This window comes from Boleophthalmus pectinirostris, unplaced genomic scaffold, assembly GCF_026225935.1.
Source record: "Boleophthalmus pectinirostris isolate CB_2022bp ecotype Guang Dong unplaced genomic scaffold, ASM2622593v1 HiC_scaffold_12, whole genome shotgun sequence".
Classification (NCBI taxonomy): domain Eukaryota; kingdom Metazoa; phylum Chordata; class Actinopteri; order Gobiiformes; family Gobiidae; genus Boleophthalmus; species Boleophthalmus pectinirostris.
In genome coordinates, this window is record NW_026571018.1 from 6818057 (window position 1) to 6844942 (window position 26886).

Below are 26886 nucleotides of genomic sequence, written 5' to 3' on the forward strand. Positions count from 1 at the left end.
TACGGTGACACAAAAGTGTGTGGAATTCGATTGGGTACATGCCAGGCAGCGAGGTGATGATGTATGTGACATAAACGTGTACGCGACGTGAGCAGATCTGACAAGAGTTTTGTGTCTTGGGCAGTGTAGATGGAAACGCTACAACACAGTGTATTCAACTTTTCCACTCTGGAGGGTGGTTTCAGATTTTTGCATTTTTAAGCCCCAAAAACGCCATCACCGTTTAAACGAAAGGCGCTTCTGATAAAATATTTTTTAGTTTTTTACCTGCAGGTGTTCTCGTGTAAACAGGCCCTTATTTTATTGGCATGCGCGACATTTATGACGTCAGCCTGTCCGGGGGTTGAAGGAGGAAATGAGCAATTTTGCTACAACCTGCAAGGCACAAACATATGACTTCTTTGTGTAGTTCAGTGTTTTTTATGCACATTGTCCCTGATAAATAAACAAATAATCTAACTAAACTAAAATGCCTATAATAACTAGATGCATACGTTACATAGTGGACATATTTAGACCTCGAGAGCTGCTTATACAATATGTTCAAACACACGGCCTTTAAGTTTAGCCATATAAATGACCCAAAATTAGGGCTGTACCAAAAATAGAAAGCTCAATAGATCGCAATCTTAACTTTGGTCGATCTCGGTGATATGGCATGTGCATTTTACCATGTGGCAGTAAGAGCGCATGGAGCTGACAAGGATTTACGCTCTCTTGTTTAAGAGCTTGAGCCACATTGCGTCTCTTTATGTCTCCTCAGATATTCACAAGTTTTGATTTGATTCTCGTGAACTTTGTGTTATAATTAGGGATGTAACAATATCCAAATCTCACAGTACGATATTTATTACGATATTTTGGAGTGGCAAATATAATTGTCGATAGGATACTTTTTTCTTGCTTTTAAAATACAAGATTGAGAAGATTTTGGTTCATTCAGCTCAAGTAATAAAACATATTTCTTCATGTTGTCTGTGCTGAAATGCATCATGGGACACGTAGTTCCCTATGTTTATTAGCTGTTCCTACTAAAGAACAATACATCTAAGCAAAGGAACTTGTAATTTGAGATATAGTGACAGTTCTCGATATTATTATGAGACTTTTGACAATACGATATCACAATATTTCAGTTATTGTTACAGCCGTAGTTATAATTTTGTTATCTCCACAAAAACCATACCTGGAATTGTCTTTTGTTTCATACACACACGTTTGAGTAACACTTTAATACTACCTTGTGATGTCAAGAAGTGACAGTTTCCAAGTTAACAGCTCCTTTTACTTTAGTAGAGATTGAAATTTCCAGGGTTGAAGTCATCCAAATGATTCTAGAGAAGCTGTATGGAGTTTAAAAACAGGGTGGAGCACCAGTGTGGTAATACAGGATGTGCTCCTTTGTGTTTTGAAACTCCATACAGCTTCACTACAATGATTTGGATGATTTCAGCTCTGGAATTGTCGATCTCTACTGGACTAAAAGGTAAAAGGAGCTGTTAACATTACTCAAACACGTGTGAATGAAACAAAACACGACTCCAGGTGTGTTTTTGATGAAGTAACAACATTATAACATGCCTTAAAGCTCACAAGAGTCACTTTTGTGTAATCTAGGGCCTTCTAAACACAACCTCTTCTTCAGTCTTTTGTCTCTTAGTCCTTCATGGGTGTTAAGCGTCGCCATTCCCCGAGAGCGTTCCCCTTAATAATTCCTACTGCTGTTCCCGCCATTGTCAGGACCATCACTCTTGCTCCGTACCAACTCGGTCGCCGCGGAGACGGTTCTAAATCAATTTGCATGCGACATCTTGACATCGATCCGTCATGTTTGGGGCGAGCCGAGGCAGACGGAGAGACGGCCGCCGGAGCTCAAATCAAGGACAGGGGGTTTTCGCGAGAATCAAAACCAAGACAAAGAAGAAGAAGGGTGACGGCGAACTGTCACGCGGCGCTCACAGATATCGGAGTGTGGAATGGCGGCTATGTTTTGAAGGGGTCTGGGGACAAAACGTGGCGAGTTTGCTCAAAATTGTGCTGTTGGAGGAACTAATATTGCTCTTGTAGTCTTAAGAAATCAGTCGAGAGTAAAAAAAAACTATTGATTTTAATGCATCGTGTAACTTTTCCAGTGGAGGAGCCTCAAATACTTTTCTCCACGGAGATGTTTTTACTTTGTCTAGATGTTTCACAGTATAATACACCTTTCTATGTTCATGGAGACCAAACTAGACCAAGTTAAAGGTCAGGCAACCCCGCTCAGTCATAATGTAAGTTTTTTGTTTGGTTTGTTTTGTTTTTTGAGCTTTAAAACCGTCTATAACTCAATAAATGTAAGACAGTGCTGTTTAAAGTCGTACTGTGGAGCATTCCAGGCAAAGCAATGACATATCCATAGAATAAAGCAGGTGATACAGGTAATGCCTGACCAAAACCTTTTTATAGTGTTCGTAATCTTATAAGCTTTGTAATCAGAAACAATACATGAACATAAAGCTTTTGCCTATTGTAGATGTACAGTGGGAAGAGTAACCAAAACATTTACAAAGTAGTGTATAAAAAGTTACTCAAATGGAAAATGAAGAGAAATGACGAACAGAATTAGTTCCTTTTAAGTTTGAAGTGATCCAAATATATTCCTCACATATCTTACGCATTCCGAGCATCCGAATTAGTCGCCACACTGCAAAAAACAAAATCTAGCCAAGTTAAGTTGACTTGAATCAAGAAAGTTTTATCACGATTTGAGTCAGTTTCACTTAACAAGTAAAATTATCAGACTTTTTATACTTAAAAATACATCTTGCTACAATAAGAAATAAGAAAAACAACAACATTTTGCACTTAAAATAAGAAACAAAATTGAATGTTGCTTGAATTAAGAAAAACACACTTATTCCACTGATAGATCATTTTACTTGTCAAGTTGAATCGACTCAAATAAAGTCAAATGTTCTTAATTTAAGTCATTTTAATTTACCTAGATATTGATTCAGTTTAAGTCCCAGTAACAACTAGCAAGCTAACTGCTCACTTTCTGACTCTCTGACCAAAAAAAGCTTTGTAACTAAATGCAGACAATACACAACTGATTTATTTCGACTTGGGGAACGACGATACATCTGTAGAATGTGTCTGTAAATGTGTCTGCCTTCACTTTTTTTTTTTTTCTGTGTAAAATAGTGAAGATAATTTTGAAATCGTTGACCTAACCTGCCCCGTAACCCGTCGTTAAAGGGGCTCTGGGCACAGCTCGGCCTGATGTCTGGGCCCATCATCGTGTCGACCTGCTGATTGCTCTGTGATGACTCTCGATGAGTTTCTGACGATGGAAATAATCCACCGTTCTTTCAATTTCTTCATTTTTCTTCTTCGTTCTTGCTTGTTTTCTTCCTTTTTTCTATTTCTTAATTCTTTCTTCCTCCGTTCCCCTTTCATCCCTTATATTATCTTTCTGACTTTCTTCGTTTTATTTCAATTTTTGTTCCTCCTTTCTACCTTCATCTGTTAACTTTCTTTCTCTCTTTTCTTTTCCTCCTTTCTTTCTCTCTGTTGAGTTTCATTTTCAGCAGAGGGGCTGTAGGCGCTTTGGCAGATTGTCAGTGTATTTCACCTCTTCACGGAGAATTTGGTGATATGAAGTTCCACACGACAAGGAACTCGGGACAACATTTATGAAAACTCAAATTTCACATTGTCAGATTTGATGTCAACACGACCCGAGTGAAATGTGCTGCCACTCAGCCAAAAACGATCCACAAAACCTGCCATGTTAATACTCAAAAAGTGCTATGTTACGCAAAAATGAATATTTGAGCTTTAAGGTATGTTATAATGTTGTTACCTCCTCAAAAATATACCTGGAGTTGTGTTTTGTTTCATTCATGTTTGAGTAATTCTATATTATTTGTCTACATCTCCAACACTGGAAAAAAATCTACATCTAGGCAAGTTAAAATTACTTAAATTAAGAACGTTTGACTTTATCTGAGTCGATTCAATTTGACGAATAAAATCATCTACCAATGGAATAAGTGTGTTTATCTTAATTCATGCAACATTTGATTCATGTTGTTTCTTATTTTATGTGCAAAAAGTTGTTTTTCTTATTTTAAGTGTAGCAAGATGCGTTTTCATAATTTAAGTACAAAAATCTTGTTCCACTGGCAGAAAATTTTACTTGTCAAGCGAAATTGACTCAAATCGTGATTAAACTTTCTTAATTCAAGTCATCTTAACCTGTCTAGATTCAGTTTTTTGCAGTGAAAGCTTAAAATGTTCAGTTCCACCTTGTGATGTCATGTAGTTTTCAGAAAAGTAGTTTTTTAAAGCGTCTTTAAGTGTCCAAAAAAGTGCTATATAAGTCTGATGTATTAAATGAACAGCTCCTTTTACCTTTAGTTCAGTAGAAATGGTCAATTCCAGGGCTGAAATTATCTAAATGATTCTAGTGAATGTGTAAGGAGCTTAAAAACACAAAGGAGAGCACTTTCTGTATTCCCACATGACATCACAAGGTGGAATGGCGTGTTTTCAGTTTAAGAGGTTAAACATGTGAATGAAACAAAACACAACTCCTGGTCTGTTTGTGATCAGGAAACAACATTGTAACATCAGAAAAACACAATAGCAATGGTGTATAAAAATGGATTTGTTTAGTTGTGATAGTGGCTCAGTAGTTAGAAAGTTAAAGTAGAGCTGTTTAATGTCACACTGCGGAACATTCCAGGCAGAGCAATGACATATCCATAGAAAAACAAGAAGGTGACGGACCCCCCAAACTAAAAAGTAACACAGTGCAGCTTTAAACAAGACATAAATTCAGATTTAAAATAGTAATAAAAAATGTATCTAAGGAGGTAAAGTCATGGTGTTTTAAAGCAGACCTGTTACACAAACTTTGCACAATTTGTCTGAAATTAGAGCTTTTAACAATACTGTGGTTGTTTTCCCTTCTCATTTACTCAAAGTTGTTTTTGGAGCGATTCATGCATGTTTGGGCAATCTTTACTTGACGCGATACACCCACTGCTCTGTACTTTGCTCTCCAAATTTTGATTGGCGATACGCAAAGGATTTGTCAGCGTTCCGTAGTCACTTTTGTATATTCTTGGGCGGATAATTTCACAGCTTTTTGTTGTGGTATTTTCTAAACCGGAAGTGAGCAGAGTTACGTTTTATTAAGTCGTTTTAGATCAGTATTGTGATGTGCAAAATGTGCAAATTATAACAGTGATCCACTCCATTTGTTCAATACGAATTAAGTCTTTTTCATGCTGTATTAAAGTAATTAAGATGGAGTTATTATGAAGTGTTACCCAGACGTGTAGGGTTAATTATCAGACCTTAGACTTAGACTTGGACTTTATTTGGACACGGTATCTTACGGCATATTACAAAAACAAAGCAAAAGGGTATAATCAGTTCTAAATAAGTAGCAGAAATAGCAGGAGACTGATGACAAATAAGGCAAACATTAGTTTTTTTGTTGACCTGGTTTAATATCTGTATTTAAAACATCCGTTTTCTTTCTTTTATCCGGGGCCGGGTCATGGAAACAAAGTCCAATGAAGCCAAAATACAAAAGCACAATATAGTTCAATTTGTGTATCATTCATTCATTCGTTTTTCTGGGTAAAACCAAAAATAAGAAAAGGAAAAAAACAACTATTTCCTTTTTTATTTGTCTCCAAAACCAAAATGAAAAAACAGATGATTAATTTTTTTCAGTTTTTGATTTTGTGTTTAAATGAACAATGGAAAAAACAGATAATGGACGTTTCCTGTTTCCATGACTTAAACTGCGATGCCGGACCTTTACGCTGCATACGGACTGAACCAGGACTAAACCAGATCTAAACCAGGTTTAAACCAGGACTAGTCTTGGACTTGAGAGCGAGAGAGAGACGGAACCCTGAAGTAGGGTGTCCAGTTTAGTCCTGGTCCAGTCCTCTTCCAGTCCTGGTCCAGTCCTGGTCCAGTCCTGGTCCAGTCCTGGTTCCAGTCCTGGTTCAGTCCGGCATCGCAGTTTAAGTTTCAGAAACAAGAAACAGGAGTTATGTTTTTTGTTTTTTTTCAATTTTTCATTTAAACACAAACTCAAACTGAAAAAACGAATCATCAATCTGTTTTTTTTTTTTATTTTGGTTTTGGAGACAGATAATAAAGGAAATTGTTGTTTTTTCATTTTCTTATTTTTGGTTTTATTTTGAAAAATGAATTCACGAATGATACATGGATTTAGTCCAATACATTAAAAAAATGTTTACCCTGACTTTTTGTTGTTTTGAATGCTCCAGTGACGCTGAATCACGCCCTCAAATCCTATAACGCCGTCAACGCAGCCTGACTTCACATTTGAACTTATTTAAACTTATTTAAACCCCAAATGTATCCTAACAAGATCAAGTTAAAGTGATTACGACATTCTCGACTATAATATCCATTGTGTTCCGAAGCCTTTGGGAGGACTCTGGGGCACAGGATTCAGTTGCGTAACCTCCTCGGCCTTTGTCACGTGGTCAAATATTGGCAGTCGGTTCTCTTCGACCTTGTGAGGTTAAGTCCTTTTTACAGCTTAATCGCTCCGTTCGGGACAATATACGCTTTTACTGCACATCATTTTTTATGATGATACTAAATAGAATGCTAGATGTTGGATAGAAATGCTGGTAATTGGTGTTTAAATGTAGGTCATAAAACGATTTTTGAAATATTTTGGTTGAAGTCATCATCGTAATTAATAATATTGATGTATTATTAATGATTTTTTTTTATATTTAAATTTATTTTTAAAAAGCAAAATCCAGTTTTTTTTTTTGTTTTTTTTTTTATAAATCATAGTGAATTTTAATTGGATCTGTTATATTTTTTTATCTTTGTTATTTTGATCAAACGCATCGTCGCCGTACGCAGCAGTTAGTGAAAATTAATTAAAACCATATAATGAATCAAACCTGGCATTTAGAATCATTTGGCTGTATAATATTCCCCCAAGGACAATTATCATCATTATTTTTAAAAGGTTGAATGTTTATTACAGAGCACAAAATAAACACAAATGTAAATGAATGTGGATATAGAATTTCCACAAATGAGCGTCTATAGGGAAAATGGCAAATATAAGGCAAACAGTTTTGTATTTGTGGGTGGGAAAAAACAACTATCTACTGTTTATACTCCTTACTTAACTATACTATGATTTTTTTGCTTTTTAATGTACAGATTTTTTTTTTTTATTAGTTTTTTGTGGTCACTGAGTTGAATTTACACTTAGTCTTTGACAAACTTTATTGATCCACAAGGGAAATTATTTGGACACAGCAGCTCCCACATCACAATAAATATAATAACAAAGAGAAAACATATAAATGGTATTAATAAAGTCAAAATAAGTAGCAGAAATGGCAAAAGACAGATGTCATCCATGGATTTTTTTATATATACTGTATGTTACCGTGGTCCATAAAAGCATGCTAAAAAATTTAGTTTCAGATAACCTCGATAAGAACCCTGGCTTGCGTTAAGTTTTAGCATCTAAATGATAATTTATGAATAAATTGGGAAGAAAAAGGAGTTATTTGAGAGGTTGCTCAAGCTACATGAAGTTTCCTGGTAACTGACTAATTTTGTGTTTTCAAGGTACATTTTTATGGACTGTATGGACTTTCTAAGTAATTTTTATGCAAGTTTGTTTGTGCTTGCAGAATAAAATGGCATTTTATTATTTTTTTTAATACACCTTATTTATTTGGTTTGCTATAGAGTTTTAGATTATAGTATAGGGCAATTTTCAAGTGTATTGAGCAACTTCTAAATATGAATTAATTTTGATCCAGATATGGAACCAAATGCAGGGTTCAAATCTAGAGAATCTAAAAAAAAAAAAATGTTTGGACCACCCTACTCTATTTGCATTGAAGTCAAATTGAATAATTTTATGTTTATGCAAGTGGCAAACCCAAAATGTTTATGTTTATGTAATTATTATTATTATTATTGTATTTTTTGAATTATTTATTTTATTTTATTATTATATTTTTATTTATTTATTTTATGTTTTTTTGTTTTTTTTTTTCAAATTTATTTCACTGTGCAGTTGTTTGGGCAATTATTTTGAATACATGATTCCATTACCATTAAATTGTGCACAATTCAATATAAAACAATATACAACAATTTACATTCCAAGAGACCAAACAGATATATAATGTACAAGATTATTTTTCCTACTTATTTAGAATTCATTATTACCATTTATATTTTATCTACTGTGACGTGTGAGCTACTGTGTCCAAGTAATTTCCCTACAATAAAGTTTGTCTAAGTCTAAATGTAATGACAAAAAAGCAAATAAATAAATGCTAAAGAGTGTGTACATTCAAAATAACTAAAAAAAACTGCATAGTCCTAGTCTAAAATGTGTTGTATAGGCCTTAGTTTCCCAGTCCTTTATGTAGTGAATCATGACCAATGCTTTCTGGCACCACACCTCCACAAACAGCACAGCACAAACCGCACACCGCCAGCTTAATGTCAGCCTCCCAGCCGTGCAAATAATCCCATTGAATTTGCTTCTTTCGCCGCTCTCTGTTCTCCCTCTGTCGCGTTTGGCCTTATGGTGACGGGCGCGCTTGTTTCGCACACCCGTACATCTGGCCCGGTACTGACGGCGCGCTTGTTTTCTTGTTTTCTCCGCCCACAGGAAGATGCACAGCGGCATGAAGACCTACGGCTGCGAGCTGTGTGGGAAGAGCTTCCTGGACAGTCTCCGTCTCCGCATGCACCTGCTGTCTCACTCAGGTAGGACGGGGAATGCAGAACCAACGCACCCGCCGATAATACACGCTTCTCTTTGGTGTTTGCATAAGAAAATATTTAATACTTCTGACATATTTGCAATTTTGTGTCTAGTTCAGTTCATAAATTGCTCTTCGAAAATGCAGATTCATTAGACTTTTGAATGGCTAGATTGAAATTGTTCGTCTAATTCTGGAAAAAGTGATGACTAGTTGCTTTTAGGTTCTGTAATTGAAGCTTCTATAACTGAAAATCTAGTTACTATTGTACGTGTGCTAGTATAAATGCATTTTTTATATACATTTTTGTTAAAGCGGTGTAAGACTTGAAGCATTCATAGCTTAGTACAATTTAAATATTCATATTCTTGGGTTTTTGCTTCCTGTTATAAGCTCAATTTGGATGATGAATATAGTTTCATATATCTAATTTTGAAACTGAAAAAATGATTCTGTAAAGCTACCGAGATGTAGAGGTGTAATCCTTCATTCCTTCACGGGAGGTACAATGTAGAAACCTTTAAGGCCGCCACACACTACGGGAGAATTTGCCCGATTTTGGTTGCGAGTCTGGGGAGTTGTGACCCGATTTTCTGTCTTCGTGTGCGGTTTTGAAGCCGCTGCTCCTCGTGTTTGTGTTTCAGTGTGACTCTGAGCTGCTCTGTCGGAATGTAACCACCAAACATCAGCAAATTTACGGTAACAGCCACAGTTGGGCACTTGCAAGTCGTGACGTGGACTTGAGTCAGACTTGAGTCACTATTTTTAGGACTTGAGACCTGAATGGATAAAATAGACCTAGATTTGAGACTTGACTTGGATTTGAGCCCTGTGACTTGAGAGGACTTTCTATTCTGACCGTAATTATGCACACTAATCTTGACAAGACATTTAAACAGGAAAAAATCATATAAACTACAAAAATGTATTTTGATTTAAAGACTTGAAATGACTTGAAGCTCAAAGCAGACCACTTGGACTTGACTTGGACTTATGGACTAGTGACTCGAGACTAGACTTAGACTTGCCTGTATTTGACTTGGGACTTGAGACTTACTTAAGACTTGCAAAACAACGACTTGGTCCCACCTCTGGTAACAGCCAATAAAACAGAGCATCAGACAGAGTGACAGACACAAAGATGCAAGATAAAAACTCAGGAAATAGCAAAAAATAATGAGAAGACTTTATTACTCACCTCTTGTAAAGTTGTAAATTTTAAGTGCAGCATCTCATCCACATTATCCACAGAATGCAAATAATGACACCAAGTCCGCAAAACCAGTTAATCCAGTTTGAGGCGTTCTTTGAAAGTAAAAAGGTGAGAGTAGTTCCTCATGTGTCTGATCAGTGATAATGACTCTACTTCCTGTGAACTTTTGTGCTTTAAATATCATATAGCTGAAGTTTTGCACCACAGTTCACAAGTAATATTAACACAGTTTTGACTTCTATCTAATCTAGAAGTGCAGACATCTGATCTTTTGAACACTTCAGGTTACATTTACACTGAAACGAATCAGCGTATTGGAAACATATTTGCGTCCAGACACATCGTTTCTGTGTCCACAAGCCTTCTCTGTACACACAGCTTTGAGCATATTTATTTACATTTTACAGAGACAAAACTTAAAACCACATGGCCAATTTGCATAAACTAAACACTCAAAAAACAGCTCACTCCTTGTGTCCTGATCTGGCTCAGCTTCTGTTGGACTTAAAAAGGGCACAACTCAGTGGAATATGTGTTTTTTTTCTATGACGGAGGGATGTCCTGTTGATGGTGAGTCTGTTCAGTGCAATTAGTTCTAGCTATGCTGTTTCCCGTTTGTCTATGGTTTGTTTAAACTGTTTTCCGCAATAGCATCACATGACCGATGTCACGAATCAGGAAGACGCAAATGTCGTGGTCCAATAAGGACGACAACTCGAGCTCCTACATCAGAGTATCAACGTTTTCAGGCGTCCACACGGGGCCGTATCAGATCCGTACTCAGATGAGTTCGTGGGAGCTGGCGGCACCAGATCGTTCCGCCTCTGGAGCCGTTTTCCACACTGCACCCGCAACGAAAACGACTCGAATACAAACTAGCGTGGACGGGGCCTCAGAGTCTCAAAGCGAGTGGTTTTACTGTAGACAGGAAATCCTTTGGTCTGCAAACGTATCCCGCTGGAGTCTTTGCGATCGGAGATTTTAAGTCTCACAAGATTCTCCTCGTGTCTGCGGCATGCGCTTTTTGTCGCTTTAAGATAGAAAAATCCTGTAGTGTGTGGCGACCTTTAGAAACCGTGATCAGTTTCAACGTTATGGCTCGATCACAAAAGCATCTGCAAGTTTATTTTATTTCACCAGGCCTTAGTTCAGACTCACCTGTGCTCTTTGCTTTTCTTTTGTCAGACCAAAATGTGCACAGTATCAGACAGCAGTAAACATAGGCAGCATCTAGAGATGGAGTGATACAGATGGCAGCTTTAAAGACACAATATTTAATCCAGATACACGATAAAGCATATAGAATTGTAACGCCTTCTTCTTTTTCCCCTTTGTATAAGTGGAATATTCTGTAAGTGTGTATGAGCTGGCGGTGAGGTGATGGATCTTGAGTTGGAAAAGCTGAACCGGAGCGCAGCATGTGCTCGGGTGTATGGGGATGGTATGTTCCAGTGTATGTTCTTTATGCAGGAACAGGATTATTTATGGTGTCTGGGTTTGCTATCAGATCAGACGGAGTTTGGCTGACTCCCCGGTCCGAGTCCACTCCGTCTGGCCCGTGTTCGAGTTCAAGTCTTATCTGCGGCTGTACATGTGTGTCCGCGTATCACGATGTAAATGGACCGAACCCCGCTGCGTTCCCGTGCGCGCTGTGGTCAGGCGAGGCGGTCGTATCGCTGATTTATTTTATGTTTCTAACTGGTCCGGTCACCTTGAAGCCCCCATGTATCAGTCAGGGTCTATTATTGTTATAAAGTAGGTGTACCGTTACAAGCGCATTAGTCATCATTTGAGCGACATGAAAAAATAAAAAGACATCCTTGCCTTTTTTTGTAAATGTTTTGTTATTTAAATCGACTGTATGTACCATTTTGAATTTCACAAACATGACAAATCAAAAAAGCAACAAATTAGAAAGCAGAATGAGCCTCACGTGAGTCTCTTTTTCAAATTTTAGTTACAGTTTCTGAAATGCTGTGGTCTGTTAAAAACTAAGACTACGTTTATATGATGACGGTCTGAACAGAAGACGCGAAAGTGGCGCCGCGTCTTCGTTTTTTATTCCACGTTTAGGTGAAAATCGGGATGGATACGGTGACGCAAAAGTGTGTGGAATTTGATATGTGGGTGTCCATGCCGTGTTTCTGTGTACTGTATGTACGCGGCATGAGCAGATCTGACCAGAGTTTTGTATCTTGGGGAATGTAGACGGAAACGCTATGGCGGATCGTATTCAACTTTTCCACTCTGGAGGGAGGTTTCAAATTTTTGTGTTTTTAAGCCCCAAACACCAGACATTGAGCAGAATTAAATAAAATGTAAACCTCAATTCGGGATTATTATTTCCACGTAAACTAAAAGGTTGTGTTTCGTTTCATTCACACACGTTTGAGTAACCCTTTATTATTAGTCTGGCGACATCTCCCCAGCTACTTTTAGTTCAGTAGTTCTAGAGATGAGCTGAAATTTCCAAATAATTCTTTAAAAACACAGTGGAGCTGAGGTATGTTGCTGATGAGCAAACAATATTATAACATAGAAAACACAGAAAATAGTGAAATTTGAGCCTTTTAATGACGTAAACGTGTACGCGACGTGAGCAGATCTGACCAGAGTTTTGCGTCTTGGGCAGTGTAGACAGAAACACTACGCTGAAGTGTATTCAACTTTTCCACTCTGGGGGGTGGTTTCAGATTTTTGCGTTTTTAAGCCCCAAAAATGCCATCACCGTCTAAACGAAAGGCACTTCCAATAAAATATTTTGTTGTTCTTACCCGCAAAAGTTCTCATGTAAACAGGCCCTTAATTACAAAAAACAATACAATAATATAACCAGAAAGCAGAATGAACCTGGTGTGTTGCAAGTTTCAATGCTGAAATCCCGTCTGTTAAAAACTAAATGGAGTCAGCTCAGTGAGTGAATTCTTGAGATTCTGAGCTTTCATATGATGCATGGCCTGTCCATATACTGAGAATATGAAAAACGTGTACAGTATGTGTCTCTATCTGCAGGTTAAAGCTCTGGAAACACAGGCTCGGTTGTGATTTGCCACGTTTACCTGCAAAGCTTTAATTCTGACTTAACTTAATTCCGAAGTAAGTGGGTGGTTTATTCTGATTTTAAAGCCGAATTAGTTTATTCCTCGATCATGTAAATGTTTATTCTTCTTAAAAATAATTCTCGTTGGGTCGTCCTTCTGACGCGATCCGGCTCTATGTGTCCTCGCTTCGGACTTTCATCCACGTCTCTCTGGATTTGCGAGCGGGATGTGGGAGTGGGTTGAGGAAGAGCAGCCGGTTGACTCAGTTTGTCGTCTTCCTCTTTTATCCGACACTCTTCCCTTCTCCTCAGCCGACAGACGAATTCTCCAGCTGCCGCGCAATTATCCTCAAAACCACTGCGAAAAAAGTTTGGATCATGTTTGTGTCCATGGCGTAACAACAAACCGTAACAACAAACCGAGATGACGAAAAAGCCGGTAGCAGCTGAAGTGTGTTTTTTTCTTCCGGTCGACGTAAATCCGTTTGTGTCTCTGTCCAATCAGAACCCTTCCCCACCTCCAGACGTTTAGCGGAATTAAACAAAGACGATTTAACGTGTTTTCCATGTAAACCTCAATTCAGAATTATTATTTCCATGTAAAATCGAAGAAGAACATTTTAATTTCAAACTATTTAATTCAGAACAATTAATTCGGAATGAAAAACCATGTAAATGTGACCACTGTGAGTCTTTTTTTTAAACCGTACGAGCACATCCAGAGCTACATGCTGTTCCTTTAAAGCTCCTGTATTATACAAAATTGATTCTCGTGAGCTTTTAGACACGTTTTTTAACTCAAAAACAGACCTGGAGTTGTGTTTTGTTTCATTTACATTTTGAGTAATCCTTTTATTAGTTATAACCAGTGTTGGGGAGTAACAGATTACATGTACTGGAGTTACATAATCAGAGTACAAATTATGAGTAACTGTATTCAGTTACAGTTACTGTTTCAGTGAGTGGTAATTGGATTACAGTTACTTTGTTGAAATAAATGGATTATACAGCGGCATTTTCCTGTTTTAAAATTTTTTCCCCTAATTCCACTCATTGCTGGAAAGTAAACCAGGTCTAAACTAGATCTAAACCAGGACTAAAACCAGGTCTAAACTAGATCTAAACCAGGACTAAAACCAGGTCTAAACTACATCTAAACCAGGACTAAACCAGGAATAAACCAGGTCTAAACTAGATCTAAACCAGGTTTAAACCAGGTCTAAACCAGGTCTTAAACCAGGTCTAAACTAAGTCTAAAACCAGATCTATACCAGGATTAAAACCAGGTAAACTAGATCTAAACTAGATCTAAACCAGGTCTAAAACCAGGTCTAAACTAGATCTAAACCAGGTCTAAAACCAGTCTAAACTAGATCTAAACCAGTAAACCAGGTCTTAAACTAATCTAAACCAGGTCTGAACCAGGTCTGAACCAGGTCTAAACCAGGTCTAAACCAGGTCTAAACCAGGTCTAACCAGTCTAAACCAGGTCTGAACCAGTCTGAACCAGTCTAACAGGTCTAACCAGGTCTAAACCAGGTCTGAACCAGGTCTAAACCAGGTCTAAAACAGGATTTAACAGGACTAAATCATGCTGGGCGGACGTGTTTCCTCCTCTTCTGTCAGTAATATTTTTAATTTGGTTAAGGAAAGTCTGAGCTTTTTATTTTCTTTTATCAGACAAACTATTTTATGTTACCATTTCCTCGTCTTTGCTTCTCTACAGCAAATCAAGTAATCCAAAGTATTCAGATTACATTACTCACCTTAAATAATTTAATAGATTACATTACAAACTACATTTTGGGATATGTAATCTGTAATCTGTAGGGGAATACTTTTTAAAAGTCACCTTCCCAACACTGGTTATTACATCTCCACAGCTCCTTTTACTTTTCCAGGGCTGAAATGATCCAAATAATTCTTTAAAAACACAGTGGAGTTTTTGATGAGGAAACAAGAGTGAAACACAAAACATTAAAACGTTAAAATATTGAAACGTGAGTCCTTTAATGACGCGCCGGCTCAGAGAGATAAATAAGAGCGTTGGACCTGTAGGAAAAGCAGATTGATTTAAGCGGCGTCTCTTTTGACAAAATGGAGTAAAATGACCCGGTAGCAGTGACAGATAAATCTACAGTCGTTTGGATACACATATTTTGGGCACGTCGCATTGACAGATCCAGCAGACTTTGAGCAGACTTCCACAGGGAGACACCGCCAGCTTTCAATCGTCTGCTCTGTCACTTTGTATCCCCCGCACATCCTCCCTCTCCTCCCTCATCTCCCTCTTCTCCCTCTTCTCCCTCTCTCCCTCTTCTCCCTCTTTCTCCCTCATCTCCCGCTCCTCCCTCTTTCACCTCTCTCCTCCTTCTCCCTCTCCCCCCTCACCCTAATCTCTCTCTCTTATCCTCCATCTCCCCCTTCTCTGCCTCTTCTACCTCTCCTCCCTGTCCTCCCTCTTCTGCCTCTCTTCCCTCATCTCAGTCTCTCCCTCTCCTCTCTTCTTCCTCTTCTCCCTCTTCTGTGTCTTCGGCCTCTTCTCCCTCATCTTCTTCCCCTCCCTCATCTTAATCTCTCCCTCTCCTCCCTCTTCTATTGCTTCGGTCTCTCCTCCCTCTTCTCCCCCATCTCCCTTTTCTTCCTCTCTTCCCTCTTTTACCTCTCCTCCCTCATCGTAATCTGTCCCTCTCTTCTCCTCCATTTCCTCCTTCTTCTGCCTCTTCTCACTCATCTCCCTCTCTCCTCCCTCTTCTATCGCTCTTCTCCTTCTCCTCCATCTCTCTTCTCCTTCTCCTCCGTCTTCTCCCTCTCCTCCGTCTCCTCTCCTCCATCTCTCTCTCCTCTCCTCCCTCACTCCTCCCTCATCTCTCTCTCCTCCCTCTTCTTACCTCTTCTGCCTCTTCTCCCTCTTCTGCCTCATCCCTCTTCTACGTCTTCGACTTCTTCTGTCTCTTCTTCCTCTCCTCCCTCTCCCTCTTCTCCGTCTTCTATTTCTTCGGCCTCTTCTCCCTCATCTCCCTCTCCTTTCCTCCCTCTCTTCCTTCTTCTCCCTCTTCTCACTCATCTTCCTCTCCTCTCTCCCTCTCTTCTCCTCTCTAATCTCCCCTCTTCTCCCTCTCTCCTCTCTCCTCCCTCTTCTCACTCTCTCCTCCCTCTTCTACCTCTTCTCACTCATCTCTCTCTCCTCTCTCTTCTGCCTCTCCTCCCTCATCTACGTCTTCGACTTCTTCTGTCTCTTCTTCCTCACCTCCCTCTCTTCCCTATTCTACCTCTTCTCCCTCTCCTCTCTCTACTTCCTCTCCTCCCTCATCTCAGTCTCTCCTTCTCCTCCGTCTTCTCACTCATCTCTCTCTCCTCTCCTCCGTCTCTCTCCTCCCGCCTCTTCTCCCTCATCTACCTCTCCTCTTGCTCTCTTTTTTCCCTCTTCTTCCTCTTCTCCCTGATCTCCTCCTCTCCTTCCTCTTCTCCCTCTACTTCTTTTACTCCCTCTCCCCCTTTCCTGCCTCTCACACACTCTCCTCCTCTCCTTCCTCTCCTTCTGCCCTTTACTTCCTTTCATCCCTCTCCTCCTTTCTGCCTCTCCGCTCCTCTCCTCCCCACTTCTCCTTCTTCTCTTCCCTCTCCTCTTTCTCCCCCTCAAACCATCTCCCTCTCTCCTCCCTCCCCTCTCTCCCCCTCTTCCCTCTTTCCACTCCTCCCTCTCTTCCCTCTCTTTTTCTCCTTTCAAAACCCTCACATCTCCGACAATGCGCAGGGACAGCGGCGAGAGACAATAATTGCCGGGATCATTTGTTTTCCTTTTTTCTTTTTTTTTTTTTCCTCCTCTCCCCCTCATCCCCCTCTTCTCCCCGTCGCAAACACTTTTGAAACAATGACAGCGCCGCTCTGACACTGGCGCTCCAGCGTGGCGGCGATGAATGACGGACCCCCACTGTGGCGCTCAATTGGCTCACCGCATGGCTCAGCGTGTCAAAAACAAAAATCGCTCCCAGGAAATATTCACTGTTTATTTTAAAATTACACCCATGTTTCTATTTTTTTTTTTTTTTTTTTTTTTTTTGCATGCCCCCTGTTGCACACACTCGCAGGCCCGGTTGACACGTTGAAGAGACGTGTGCAAAACTGCCGGCACAAAAGATGGTTTCCCCAAATGGGCTCTGTGGTTCTGTGGTGGCGTTTTTTTGGATGTGATTGTTGTAAAAACAGCTTTGCAAATGGGCGCTACTGTCACCCAGTCGTACAGAGATATGCAGCTCAGCGTCCGATCTCATGGCTGCTATTGTCATTGTGATAAACAGAACCGGCTCATTTGAGACAGTTTGCCTCGTTCTGACAATATTTCTCACTTACCTTATGGGCCCGGTCAAGCAGAAGTAAACAGCAAGGCCAAAAATTCAAGTTAATGCATCTGATATAAAAATGTATTGAACAGATACATATGTACTCTAGTTTATGAAACTGTTGACCTTTTTTCTGTACCATTTTTGTTTCTAAAGTTCCATACGTTTTAAACAGACCATGTATGAAACATGGAACAAAAATTATTTCCCAAATTTCAAAGACCTGCAAATCATGTAAATAAATGGATGTATTTCATCATATCTTGTGTTATTCCATCTTTGAACTGTTGATGAAGGTACATGATTTTTTTTTTTTTTTTTAAGTATTTAAAATGATAAAAATTTGCTTGGAAGGACTGAAATATTTTATAGAAGTAGTTTCTTTTCATTTTGAAGTAATATTAAAGTATTCAGAAGAAAAAAGCAGAAAAATGATGTAAAATCCTGCACCTTCTATTTGTTTGCACAATTTTCCCTCCGTTACTTTTCCCTCCGTTACCATGACCTTTCTTCATAAAAAATCTCATGAGTCAAAAAGTAAGAGGTTTTTCAACCTAATCTTGTTCCATATGGTAGAAAACTATATGAAGTAAATATTCAATCCAGTTTGTTAAGGATATGTAAGTGAGAACCAAGAGTTATCACTGTTTGGATTTATTGCACAAAAAGTGCTGCATATTTCATTCCCTCCGTTACCGACATGAGTTTTTTAAATTTTTTGTCAACAACTTGAAAGAATATCACAGGTTTAACTTGACCCTGTTGGAGTGTAACTCTTTCCTACATTCTGGTACCTTACCTGGACACTTGGAGACATATCGGCTATTGGCCTTAATCTTGCCGATATGATCCGATAGTCCACATGGGCATGTTACACCTCGCTTTTTCTTTCTTTCTTTTTTTTTTTTTTTTGCCGTACTAGAATAAAATGTAATTACACATCCACTGCAGTAGTTGACAGTGACACTCTTATTGTCAGGAGGTAGTGCAGAGAGCAAACTGTATGTTAAGAACAAAGGCCTTAATCCAACGATTACAGACCCTCATCTGTAATTTGACTTGAAACCTGATTTTTATGGTATAAAAAAAGTAAAAAACAGAACTAGTTCATATGAAACAGTTTGCAGCGAGTTATTCCTCACTTACCTGACACATTCTGAGCATTCTAATTATTCACTGAGATGAGTTTATGAGCACATTTCACAACTTTCCCAGACCCGAGCCAAATTCTGCCATAATCGAATAAGAAAATGCTTTATAAACAGATGCACACGGTTCACAGCAGACTTAGGCTATGTTCAGACTGAAGGGCTTGATGCTCAATTCGGATTTTTTGTGAAATCCAACTTTTTTGCAAGGTCATTCACATTTCCAATTAACTGTGACTTGTATGTGGTCTCCATTGTGAACTTTAAACGCCCTAAAAGTGTCCCGCATGAGCATTGAAGGACACGATGACGTCACCCGCAGCGAGTGTGCTCAGTGTTTACGGAAGTCGCCTAAACATGGACTCTAGCGTCAAGCACCTGGATATTTTAAAGTTGCTGCTGTACCAGAGCCAGAACATGTACAGGTGATTTGTTTTAAGGAGGAGATTGAGAAGGAGAAGGACGAGGTTTTTGGCCGTGACGTTTTGTGGGGCAGTGGCAGCAACGTCCGTAGAAAGGAACGTGTGGGTGCAATCTCGCAACCAAGAGTGGTGGGACTGTTAGGTGCTTCGCTGCTTCACTGACACGAAGTTCAGACACAATTTTCGTATGACGAGAAGAACGTTTGTGTACATTTGCGAGCGCCATGTTTCCACCTACTTCAGCGCAGAATAGTGACGTTTGTCGCTTGTTGATGACGTGTAGGTTCAGACTGAAGTCGCACGTCAAAAGATCAGATATGTATCGGTTTTAGGAGCACATATCCAAGGCTACGTTCAGACTGCAGGGCTTAACGCTCAATTCCGATTTTTTTGTGAAATCCGATGTTTTTGCGAGGTCGTTCACATTTCCAATTAAATGCGACTTGTATGTGACTCCAGTGTGAACATTAAACGGCCCGAAAGTGTCCCGCATGTGCACTGGAGACACGATGACGTCAACCGCAGCGAGCGTGCTCTGTGTTTACGGAAGTTGTTCAAACATGGAGGCGAGCATTGAGCACCTGGACAGCGGCAGCGACGTCCGTTGAAAGGAACGTGTGGATGTGGAGACGGAGCCGTGAGTGGTGAGTGGTGATGTGCTTCACTTCAGTGACACGGAGTTCATTAACAATTTTCGCCTACTTCAGCGCAGAATAGTGACGTTTGTGGCTTGTTGATAACGTGTAGGTCGGATGAATGCGCTTTGACCTTTCAGACTGAAGTCGCATGTCAAAAGATCAGATATGTATCGGTTTCAGGAGCACATTTCAAAGCGGCCTGGGTCACATTTGAAAAAAATCTGATCTGTATCGTTCAGACTGTCATTAAAAGATCAGATACAGGTCACATAGGGGCGAAAAAATCAGATTTGGGTCACTTCAGTCTGAATGTAACTTCAATTTGACCTTAAGATTCAGCCCCATCGACAGAAATTTGGGGACCTGGAGCAAGAAACCCCTCACAGGCCCCACTCTAATATAAATGAATTCAAAGACGGACTAATTCTGAACCCTGGGCCCGGGACAATAGACCCCTTTGTCCCCCTCGGTGCATGTATCACAGTTTGAGAAACACTGAACCTATCAAACACTAACAGAATACAGTACGCACGTGTTGACATCTGCCTCCCGCTGTTGACTAAGATTACAGTTAATGTTACGTAATGCTCACTGGAAGTTGAAATGCATTCTCTGCCAGGGTGGAGCTCTAACAATCGGCAGCTGTCGATACAAATCTTATATTTGATTGTAATTATGACATTTTCGGCAATTATCATCTAACACAGCCCAAAAGTAGAGTCATTAATAACATAAATCATGTGTAATTACGCTGCAATTAAAGATAACATCGATTTTTAATGTATTTATTTCTTTTTGTTTTCTTTTTTTTTTTATCCTTCACATAGCAATAAAAACATGTTGTTGGATTTAGTGGGGTTTGTAATATCTGCGGTTTAAAGCTGCACTATGTAACTTTTTGTTCGGAGGTCTGTCGCTTGCTTGTTTCTATGGAGATGTCGCTGCTGTGTCTGGAATGTTCCACAGTGTGACATTCAACAGCTCCACCTTAGATTTATTCAATTACAGGTGGGTTTATAGCTCAAAAATACCTCGAAAAACAGGAATTCTGAAAGGTTTAATGCCATACTGTGAAACATTCAAGACAAAACAATAAGATCTAAGTTTGACAGACCCTCCATCAGAAAAGTTCCACAATGCAGCTTTAAATGCATTCAAACCGCGCTATCAACATGTTGCACACAATGACGTTTTACCTTTTGCTTTGACTTAGAACAAACCAAAAAAGTACAAACAAAAAAAAGAACTAAAAATGCACCTTTCCTTCCACCACCACCTCGAGAGACGCAGCCAAGCGGAAGATGCTGAGTATTTTTAATGTCATACTGTGAAACATTCTAGACAAAGCAATAACATGTCCATGGAGAAAAGTTACACAATGCACCTATAAATCTTTTTACATGACAGTGCCTTCAAACCGTGAGATCAACAGGTTACACACATTGACGTCAATACCTTTTGCCTCGGCTTACATAAGTGTAAAAATGTAAAAACAAAAATAAAATAAAAATAATTTAAAAAATAATAATATAAAAATAAATAAATAAAAACAACCTTAAATTTTTTTTTGTTGTAAAAAAATATAATAATAAAATAAAAATAATAATAAATAAAAAAATAATAATAAAAGGCCTTGCTATCAACAGGTTGGCTTATATAAGCATAATAATAATAATAATAATAATAATAATAATAATAATAATAATAATTTAAAAATATATTAAAAACTTACAAACAAAAAAAATTAAATTATTTTTGTAGTAAAAAGGCAACTAAATAAAAAAAAAAAAAAAAAGAAAACAAATTAAAATCTGACAATACATTCAGGCCGTGCTATCAACAGGTTGGCTTACATAAGTATAAAAAAGTAAAAAACATTAAAATAAATAAATAAAAGCATTAAAAAAAAAAACTCACAAAGAAAAAAACTTAAATTATTTTTTGTTGTTAAAAAAAACTAACTAAATAAAAACTAAATAAAAATAAATGTAAATAAATTTTTCAAATTTGCATTCAGGCCATGCTATCAACAGATTACTCACAATGACAGTACCTTTTGCCGTGGACTACATCAGTACAAAGTTAAATAAAATAAAATAAGATATATTTTTTGTTGTAAAAAATAAAAACTAAGTAAACACTCAATATATTTAAAAAATGTATAAAAAAAACCCAACCCCCCTCCGTCTTCACCACTACCTCGAGAGACGCAGCCGAGCGGAAGATGTGGGCAGAGTATTTTTAGCAGCAAATGCACAAAGTTTTTTTTTTTTCTTTTTCGCTATACTTACTTTCCTCTCCTCTCACTCCCTCCTTCCTCCTCCTGAGCGAGCAGGTCTGTCTCGACTCGATCCTGGCAGCTTTTGGTCTGGCGAGGCGAGAATACAAGAGACGGTTAAGAGGAAAGACAGGCCTTTGATCGGGTTTTGTTGTCTCTTTCTCACTCTTTTTTTTTCTTCTTTTTTTGAACACCACCTCCGCAGCCCGCGACATTTTGACTTTCAAGGCTTTTTTTCTGAAACGCGAGTTAAAGTTTTTTGTGCCTTTCCTTTATCATATCGCTGTCTGATATGATGACACCGGAGCAAGTCACGAACCCCTGAACACTTGAAACGTCTGTTTGAATAAATAGTTTGCATTCTGGTGGAGGGTTGGTGGAGAGTTTTGTCCTGTTAAAGGGATAGTCTGGAACTTTCTGGAAGTGCAAAGTTATCTGCAGGAGTCCGTGGAAATTGAAGTTAAAAACCAATCACCCTCTCTTTCGATGTTTTTCTATATGTTTTGCTACTTTCAACATTTTACATACAAACAGAAATATATCAAATAAGAAAAGGAACTAAAGTGAAATAACTCTACTAAATATATATATTTTTTAAAAAATATTTCATGTCGTATCCTCAAATTATTCACCCTTTACGTTGCTTTTGACTGGTACTATGTTTAAACCACACCAGTTAAAAGTTTTACTCTTTAAGTTTTCACTACTTTTTGTATAAAAACAGAAGATATCAAAAATATGAAGCAAGATATAATGTAATTATTTAGTAAAGAAAAAGTTACTCTACTAAATATTTACTAAAATATTATATAATATACTAAAAAAATTCTACTAAATCTTTTTGACTAACCAAATCTTCAAAGTAACCGCCCTTTGCTTTGACAATATTTTTAAAAAATAATATAGTAGTTTTTTTGTTTTGTTTTTGTTTGCTACATAATTCCATACATTGCATACTTACTTCATATATTTGATGTCTTATATATCAAATGTGGAGTATAGAGGTGTGCAAAAATATATTGTATGGTTTAATTTGATGATACAGCATCGGCATTATGGGCTGCTGTATCATTAGAATATTTTTAGGTACATTTTACTTAGCTACAGTTGTGTTGACATTTTCGCTGTTTTGATGAGTAAAATGAGTGATTTTTATATTAACTCTGCACAAACTTAGTAGACTTTTAGTATCAGAGCCACGATTAAGTCTTTGTTTTCCTCTAAACCGCATCAAATCGATTGGAAAATATATCGTATTGAATCGTACTGTATCGAAAACGTATTGTATCGTTTATGTATCGTATCGGTAACTTCTTAACAAATGAAAACCTCAGTCCTAGTACAGTAGTAGTAAGAAGTGTAAGTAGTAAGTAGTGAAAAAATTTGACGACTTGTAGACCTTCGTGCCATACTGTTGAATATTATAAGCAAAGGAACAACATTTCCACAGAAACGAGAGTCAGGTTTGTGGAGATGCAAGCCGGCTCAGAGTAAGAACTGGATGTTTTTCAGTACAATAAAATTCTGCTTTTATTTTTGTCTGTTTTTTGCCAAAATGTTACATACTATTAGTGCCTCCGCTCAATTTAATTTCTCTCCAGCGACTAGGTCAGGAATCAGAATACACTAGAGGGTTTGCAAGAACCCTGGAATTTCCAGACCACGCACTGGCCAATCAGCGAAGACCTGAACTGACCCGAGTTGTGATAGCAGACTGTATACGCTCTCCTCCTTTGGACTTCCTTTGTCAAATACAAACTTCGCATTTTTAATTCGCAAGTTCATCTCATAGAAACGACAATGATCGTTGACAGACGTGTTCACTCTCTGCTTTGTTTGCTGTTGTGCGGCAATTACTTGGGCTGATCGTTCTGGAACATTACATACGTCACGACCAAATAGAAGTGATTGGTTAAATAAAAAAGTTACATGTCTACCGTCGAGCGAACAAAGCCTAATACTGTGAGGTCAGACTGTTTCCACGAAGTGAAACCGGCTGATGAATCACGCTAACATACTTGAGCTTGAGTTTGAGTTTTTAATTTTAGTTTGAGTTTTGAGTTTGAGTTTTAAATCCATTTCTTTCCTTGATCGTACCTTTGTCTTAAGACGACTCTCAAGCAAGTCACAAGCCTTAAATACTTAACATATTTATCATTCTGGTGGTTGTTGAGAATAGAAATGTAAATGCAGACTTTGATACAGATGTTTTTGTCCTGCTAAGTTTTAGTTTCGAGTTAAAATCCATTTACTGTCTGCTACGATGACTCTCGAGCAAGTCACAAACCCCAAATACTTGGAAAATCCTTTTGAATAAATATTTTTGCTTTCTGAAGGTCGATGAGAATATAAACGTACAATTACAATATTTGATACAGATTTTTTTTTTTGTTTTAAATCTAAGTATTGTCATATCTTTGTCTGCTATGATGACACTTGAGCAGTCAGTTTGAATAAATATTTAGCTTTGTGGTTGTTGTTGTTGAGAATATAAGTGTACAAATGCAATACTTGATACTGAATTTTTTTGTTTTGTTACATTTTCGTTTTGAGTAGAAGCCTTTGTGTTATCTTTGTCTCTTCTAATGACACTTGAACATGCCACAACTCACAAATACTTGAAAAATCTTTATAAATATTTTGTATTCCGGTGATTACAGAAATATTTGGTCTTGTTTAGTTTTGGTTTTAACTTTTTCTGGTGGAGGGTGCGTCAAATACTTTTCTAAATGGACTTTGTTATGGTTATTGCTTCGTCTGGAATGTTTCACAGTCTGACGTTAAACCTTTTTAGCTTCACGGAGACCAAACAAGACCAAGTTACAGGTCAGATCTGCGGAGAGGCGACCCCGCACACAGTCAGAATTCATGTTTTTGAAGATTTTTGCGCAATAAAACCACTTGTAATCGAATAAATGTAAAGCAGAGCAATGACATCTCCATAGAAACAAGCGTGTGACGGAGCTCCAACCAAAAAGTTACACAATGCACCTTTAAATCTGTTGTCTGATTTGATGACACTTCGTCCAAGTCACGAACCCCGGGTACTTGGGGGGCGGAAAATTGTTTCATTGAATCCTAAGTTCCATCATTTTTTTTTTTTTTTTTGAAATGCTGTTTGTGTTTGTGTATTCTTCCTCCAAGTCCAAAGCTTTTGCACATGTGGAAATACAATCTTGAAATCATTTGAAAAAAAAAAGATGGACAAACGTTTTGCAGACAGAGATTTCAATATTTGTAAGAAAGATTTTAGGTTCATTCGAATGCCTTTAAAATGATAAATGAGTCATGAATGGTATTACGTTTTATTATTCTCTGCAAACCCATCGGATCTCGGATGTGACGTCACGTTCACACTTAAATCGTTTTATTATGTTTCGTGTCTCCGATTTGGAGAAAAACACGGACGCCACCCGGAAAGCTGTTGTCGTTGTTGTTGTTTATCTTCTGTTGGCATTTAAACCACCAAAGCGTCCTAACACAATCAAAACAGTTCCTACTTAAACGTGACAGTGCGAGGAAAAAGGGGCGTGTCAGTGCGTGTCGCTTGGCAAACGTCCTCAGACCTCCGAGTCGGATGGATAATCGAACGCGCTATTAATTATACCACGGTCTGTGAGAATTCCAATGTCGATCTGCCGTGCGTTAATACAGCGTAACGCACAAATAGTCCCTGCGACAGCCAAATCACGGTTCTGTATCACTGCTCCGCTGCCATCGCCATCACATCACCATAGTAACGGGTAAAAAAATGCTCAATTGCCGTGAATAAAATGCACGGGTCTATAATAAAATCTGGATAAGCCCCTCCTCGAAGCGCCTTAGTTAGTTTTGTAAGGTCCACACTAGTACGTATTCGAGTCGTTTTCGTTGTGGATGCAGTGTTCGTCCACACTAAGGTTTTCATTCCGCACTCTTCTCTCTAATTCTCTAATTCTCTCTAATTTAGGTCTCTTTTTTTTTTTTATCTTTATGATTATTTATGTTTTGATTTGTTTTTATTATGATTTTAATGTATTTCTATTTCTGTAAAGCACTTTGAATTACTTTGTGTACGAATTGTGATATACAAATAAACTTGCCTTGCCTAATCCGATTGAAAACGGCTCCAGAGACGGAACGATCTGGTGCCGCCAGCTCCCATGATTTATCTGAGTATGAATCTGATCTAGTACTGTGTGGATGCCTGAAAACACTGATACACTGATGTAGGTCTATGCACCGCGAAGTAATTCACCGTCAAAATGCTAAGAGTCTAGAATATATATCGATTCATATATAGGGTCTGTGTGTGTGACCTCCAGACGTATAATCTCTGAAAAGTTTAACATGAACCATTTCCAACGCGATAGAAACACAGAACAGACTCACCATCAGCAGAACACCCCTCTGTTTTTGAGCGCTCAGTTTATGCAAATGAGCCATGTGGTTTTAAGTTTCGTTTCTGTAAAATGTTAACAAATACGTTGAAAGTCGTGTGGATAGGGAAGGCTTGCTGACACAGAAACGACGTGTCTGGAGGCAAATCATTTCCGATACGGTGATTCATTTCAGTGTAAATGTGAAAGTAAAAGTGTGCAGAGTAGAATTTAGGGACTGACTTCATTTACAACACAGAAATAACTCATATTTGAGACAGACAGGGCTTTTCAGGTTTACAAGTGAGACATTTCAGTTTGCGTGTCCGTTAAAACTGCATAACTGCATGATTCTCAATTTTTTTTTTTCATTTGTTGGGATAATATGAGTTGTTAATATAAATTATAGTTTTACAATAGTCAATTTGTGAAGAAAAGTTGAAAAATATGTTGAAAATTACGAGAAGTACAGTTTTAGTTATAAGAAGCCAAAAGTTTGACACAGTTTACCCAAGAAAGAGATTTTTTTTTTTTTTTTTACGACATTTTAACCATTATTTAAACAAAATTAAAGTGTTTTGTTACATTTTTATAGGCCTGCGTCAAATAATAATCTCTGTTTACGTTCGGGGATTTTGGTTGAGCGTA

General features: G+C 38.2%; 1 protein-coding gene across 2 annotated transcripts in view; it reads left to right on the forward strand.

Moving 5' to 3' along the window:
* Positions 1-26886, forward strand: part of zbtb16a (zinc finger and BTB domain containing 16a) — a 436887-nt gene that overhangs the window by 160374 nt on the left and 249627 nt on the right. For both annotated transcript variants that reach the window (XM_020917836.2, XM_020917837.2), the window contains exon 3: positions 8705-8802. In XM_020917836.2, coding sequence (XP_020773495.1) covers positions 8705-8802 — 98 coding nt within the window. The remainder of the gene's footprint in view (positions 1-8704; positions 8803-26886) is intronic.